The sequence below is a fragment of the Triticum aestivum genome, chromosome 1A (assembly GCF_018294505.1).
Source record: "Triticum aestivum cultivar Chinese Spring chromosome 1A, IWGSC CS RefSeq v2.1, whole genome shotgun sequence".
Lineage (NCBI taxonomy): Eukaryota > Viridiplantae > Streptophyta > Magnoliopsida > Poales > Poaceae > Triticum > Triticum aestivum.
Genome location: NC_057794.1, coordinates 504,937,034 through 504,943,046, shown reverse-complemented (window position 1 = coordinate 504,943,046; position 6,013 = coordinate 504,937,034). Strand labels below are relative to the sequence as shown.

The window sequence follows — 6,013 nt, the reverse complement described above, 5'->3', positions numbered from 1 at the left end:
AACTTTGCATCAGTGTTGCTCTACTGTATAAAAATGATATCGTAAATGTACGCAATAAAGGTCCCGTAAATGTACGCAAGACAACAGCTGGCTTGTTTTTGCATCCATAGGTTTCTGAGCGAACTTGGATCAACATAAGGGAATATCAAAATGATATCCGAATACATGCATTGTTACGGAAAATGAATATAGCCAAAATGGAGAGCCTGCACATAGCTCATTATGCCAAAAAGGATCTATAGAAGTACAGTACGTAAGCCATGGATCGTAGCAAGAGCAGGTACCTGAAAATACATGAACTTAGAAAAAAGATCATGCACACCCGTCCATATGCAGGAGACGACTATAAAAACATGCAAGGAAATTTTTCAAGGTATATGTACAAAATTAGTTTGTGCCCCTTACTACATTAGTAAATGAATCAACTTCCCCCACAAAAAAAGTAAATGAATCAACTTCTTGCAATAACCAATAACATTTTAGGGAACTATCTCTTTGCTTGATAACCACTATCAACATGTACATAACTTCAATATTTTATCACAGGGTACCAGACACTCAGATACATCAGTTCGAAATCAGTTGAACATGAGAAATATTTGTGCAGAACACTCATCAAATTCAGAACAACATACTCAGTTGTATGTCATCTTACTTGCGAAATCATAAATTCAAAACATGGTATCATATTCAGTTTTGCTACTGGGAAAGGCTTGTTACACTTCAGTATGCACAATAGTACATGCTTTAACCTGTCAAATATGTGTTGTCATAAACAAAGAAAAAAATGTATTTGATTTGCCATGGAACTGCTTGAAATCGAAGATATGGATTATGGTGCAGCACACAAATCAAATTAGCATCACAGCTTAAACCGAGGTCTGTTTACGATCAGTCTGAAACTCGACTCGATAGGCTGAATATACACAATGAAACACAAATTTCAGTGAGATTCTCAGATTCACAGAGGAAAGTTGCTTGGAACTTTAACTGGAAAAAGGATCAAAGTTGAACATGAACTGGGAAAACATTCTAAATGTTCAGACTGGGCATGCTAGTCTGCTGCTGTTGAAAAGTGCCTGTATAACCAGGACAGAAACAACAACTAAAACAGGGGATTACATCCAGTGATTAGCTTTCATCAAGGGGATAAATACCTCTGGTGTAACCGCTGCAGGCGCCATTGTACGGCTCGACCGATGTTCTTGATAATGTCGAGCTAGATGGGGATGGAGGTGATGGCAATGGACCACAATCTATCTGATTATCTGATTTTGGCACAATCGATTCAAAACACTCAGAAACTGGAGTACATGTTGACATAGTTCGTGACATAGGTGATGGCTCCAGAACACTTGATTCAGATTTATTTTCTTTTTTTGAAGGTCGGTTATCAAAGTCCTCTTCAATGTTCTGTGTAATATTAAGTTACAGTGCTGTCATCTATTTTTTGCAATCAGAACAAAAATAAAAGGTAAACCTCCAACCATTAGAAGCATCATCTGACAGTAGCTTTGTTTAAAGGAGATGAAAATATTACAATCCAGTATGTAGAAGGCAAAAGTATATAGAGATAAAATTTACCAATACATATGTGCATGTTTAAAAATTCTAGAATGAGAAAGTAAATCATATCAGCAAATGTGGTCTACCACACAGCATAAAGGAACTCTGTTGATTAAGTAGCTATATATGCGCATGTCAAAATATTCTAGGCTGCAAAACCATAAAAACAGGAAAGTTCAAGACACACATTATGATCCATTACATGAGAATTAATATGATCTTTTTGACATTTTATTTATCCTACATCTTTGTGAGACCCGCGGACTCAGCGCAGAACCTAATTTTTTTTCCTACATTTACATTCTCAAACAGAACTGCATTTTTCTAGTTGTCAAAATACAGTGAGCAGTAATTTTTCGTAAACATCATGCCCTGTTGAATATAATTGAGACTCGTCCATCACTGATTTGTGAACTACTTTTGTTCTGGTTACCTATGTACTGAACTACTAAACACTCCTTACGAATTTACTCTGCTTCTTTCAAGTACAAACAAAATCCATTTATGTAGGAGTGCATGATGCGTTGCTTGTTAGTGAAATATAGTCTACTGTCGGCAATAGCTATATTTGCTGTAGTAAATTGACGATTTGACAAACATATGAGACCCATCAGATGCTTCAAAAGTACCTCAAAGTAGGTCTAGGCGACGGCTGATGGTCTTCCGGCAAAATCGGCGGAGGCGGTGGCAGATTGTCTTGCGGCGAAGTCGATGGAGACGATGGCGGTGAAGTCAAAGGAGACGATGGCTGCGAAGTCGACAGATATAGTATAAGACAATCATAAATTCGGCAAGGAGGAAGATCAGGGAATAGTAATGCGAATTATGCCACTATATATTTGAATTACATGGAGATCAATCACTCCAAAACCAAGTTTCCTGATATACAGACCGTTGTCTGGGCTTATTACATCAAAATGCACAGTTACCTAAAAAAGCAGTCCTATTTGTTCTTAGTTCTTTGAGTTGAACTTTTAGACCTGGCATTTGATTTCTTGCATGGCTGATAACTATGATGATTGTGATTCTTGGCAATTCTAGTTTACTTCTCAGCTTGAAGAATATGCTCTCATCTTTTAAGTATAACCTTAATGTTCCTCACTATGCAATGATCCCAAAAATATATACGAAAATGAACATGTACGTCATGCTCTTCTAAATTTTCTTTCCCTGACAGAAGGGAAAACACCCAGCTTCTATTAGATAAAACAAAGTATTACAAGGTATATATGGAGAAAAGTGTCACAGTAATAGACGCATTGTACATGTACCAGGGCTCACATATGCAAACTAATATGAAGGGGATTCATACCTCCGGTGTAGTTGCCACAGGCAACATTGGACGGCTCAATGGATGTTCATTACTCATCTTAAGGGCCTGAAAAAAAAATCAACTCCAGATCAAAATAAGCTTTTTGCAGACAGACATCAGTGTTGACTAAATCATAACTGTGAAAAAAATAGCTGATCATTCTTTTATTCTCTCAAGTGGCACCAGGCACTTAATTCTACTGAAAAATATGCAGATACACACTGGCCACATGCCTAGAGTAGTTAGCTCCACACAAACATTTGCATATAGGTCTTGAGCAACTGTAATGCAGTTTTGACAAATTGAGACATTGATTTAGCACAAAATATGTACATATACTTTATATGGGGCACTTATAAACATGCTACCAGGACAAAAACAAAATTGGTTACTAAGCAAAAAACATGGGTCTGTAACCCCAGAAACTACAGAGAGGAAAGTTGTTTACACATCCTAATCCTGTTTTGCTAGGTGCAGCTAGCATATCTATTCTGCAAAGCTAATTCTTAACTGAAGAAAAAGCATAACCTAGGTGCAGCTAGCATATCTATATTCTGCAAAGCTAATTGTTAACTGAAGAAAAAGCATAATCGAGCAAGGGGACAGAAATAATAACTACAACAGGGGAGTCGAAAATATTTTAACATCATAAAAGCATGAAAAAAATATGGTCTTTGAGATCGTCATCTTAGACACACAAATTTATGAGCCATACTGAGATACATAAGCATGATTTATACACAATAGTATCGATGCATGCATGAGCAAAGTAGCTTATGTATGCAGTTCAAATTAAGTGAAGCAAGTTCATACAATAATTAGAAGGTTCAGTACAGTTCTCTGTTTCAAATTGTTTTTCTTGTGATGCGGCAAAGAAATTCTCCTACAGTTGCAAAAATCATTATTCATAGTTAAGACCAACAGTAGCAGGCACAAATTTAGGAAAAATACCACATGAATCTGAATTGAACCGTACATGATTCACAATCGCATCTAGGTACAAAACCAACAGTGGTCCTCCATCTAAGCAATCCACGAGTACACGTTGATCTCAAGATTACTAACTAAAACCAAGTCTCGCAACAGTAAGAGAAGAAGACCATGACCACCAGTATCAAGTGCTGAAGAATCGTATTAGGTGTTTTACAATTACGGATAGTAGAAGAGCAGTGAAGTGGAAGCAAAGAGGCAACCAAAGCTTGCTATTCAGCTCATCTCCAGCAACAGCGGCAGCAAGGTGGCGTCAGTGACGGTCAGGTCAAGTTTTGACGAACTTCAGGCTCTAACGCGCCGTGGCGTAGCTTAGAGGGGATACATACCTCTCGTGTAGCCACCACAGGACTCGGCGGGCGTTCTTGTTCCTCCGGCGAACTCGGTGCTTGTTCCTCCGGCGAACTCGGCGCTTCTTCCTCCAGCGAACTTGGCGGCGACATTGGATGTTTGGTCAAAAATTGCAATTTCGACGGGATGATGGAGATTATGGTTGAAAGGCAAAACCAGATGGAGATTCCGGCCGAGGACCCTTGCTTCTTATAGCAGCCAATCAAATCTGGGTCGGGCACTACATCAATTTGTGTTGGAGAAGGACACGGCCGGCCTCCAATTTTCCATCCAAATCACGACAGGAGCAGCGGAGGTTGAGAAGGATACCACGGAGGAGGCCGAGGACTGGCGGCCGGCGCCGGAGGCCGGCGCCGGCGGCCGGCGTACCATCCTCCATGAACGCCCACGGCGTCCGCCTTCTCCTCCGCCTCGGCTGTAGCCGTGCAGCAAGCCCACGGCGTCCGCCTTCTCCTCCGCCTATGGCGTCCGCCTTCTCCTCCGCCACGGCTAGCCGTCCGACGAAGGCGCCGCCCCTCACCTGCTCGTGCTCCGCCGTCGCTGCCTTCGCTGGAAAGGGAGCCGTCGCTGCCGTCGCTGGAAAGGGACGAGTTTTGATAAGATGAATCAGGGACCGCGGACTGAATATCGAGTAAACGTAGGGTCTTTTTTGTAAAACCGAAGCGTTTTCCCATATTCACTAAAAAAGGACTGCGCGTTTTCAATCCGTGCTTTATTATTAAGGATATATATATATATATATATATATATATATATATATATATATATATATATACTAGTAAGTTTGCACGTGCAACGCACGTCTAAACTACCACCAAACAAATACCAAAATAATTGTATAATTTTACATCTTTTTCAATCATTATACAAGTTTTTGAACCAATAATATTGATTGTTGGGCTGAAAAACAAAATAAATCACATTGACGAACTGAACCAATCATCACTATCATTGTCAAGTTCATGCTCTCGGTAGTCCAACAACTCATCCAAAGATGATAACTTAAGGGCTTGTAAAAAAATGTAATCTTCATTGCAAGAAAACAGTAATGTTCAAATATACAAAATCTTCCGAACATCAAAAGAGAAAAAATACTACCATATGCTCCATGTATCCATCATTTTTTTTCATGTGTACAGTGAACTTCCATAAAACAAAACAAATAAAAAGGAAAACTATCAACCAATAATCAATCAAAAACAGTGCCTGGATTGCAGGGTATAACCTGAGCTTTCCCTTGGTTAGTACCTACAGCTCGGTGAAAGCCACGCTCCATCCAACTAATAACTGAACAAATAAGTATCATCTAAATCTCATGGCTCATTTTTGTGGTGCATTTATAAGCGGAAAACGTTACTTGTACAGCCACTCCTCGGTCTAAAGCAACAAGATGGGGATCAGCGCCACTATAGATCCTCTAAAATGCCACAGACCCAATCTTTAGTTTAGGCTGAGGATACTTGACGTCTCTTTGTTCGGCACCACTCTGAGCCTTACTGGATTTAGTCCTAAGATCTAAAATTAATAATCCGGGAATAATTCCTATTAGCCTAGCACCAAGAGCAAAGGCATGTGTACGTGAAAATCTTGTGAATGAAATTGATAAACTAATTTGCACCAATTAATGCACGCCATGTCACAAATAAATGGTTAAGTGCCACGTCCAAAAATACCATTTGGTAGAAGTATGCCCCTAACATGAAAACGCAAAACATTAGATGATATTTCTCCCAAAGCTTTTGCTTGTTTTATGAATAGGAAGTTAAGGATATCTCGAGCATGGTGTTATACCAC

At 39.5% G+C, this 6,013-nt stretch overlaps 1 protein-coding gene across 1 annotated transcript; it reads right to left on the bottom strand.

Moving 5' to 3' along the window:
* Positions 1–668: 668 nt before the first annotated feature.
* On the bottom strand, positions 669–4,824 carry LOC123060873 (swi5-dependent recombination DNA repair protein 1 homolog). Its single transcript, XM_044483739.1, has 5 exons — positions 4,529–4,824; positions 4,198–4,427; positions 2,879–2,944; positions 2,196–2,314; positions 669–1,268 (listed from the first exon to the last, which is right to left on the bottom strand). Exons 1-5 carry the CDS (start codon positions 4,596–4,598, stop codon positions 1,265–1,267), a joined length of 489 nt encoding a protein of 162 aa, XP_044339674.1. The 5' UTR covers positions 4,599–4,824; the 3' UTR covers positions 669–1,264.
* Between the last annotated feature and the right edge of the window lie 1,189 nt (positions 4,825–6,013).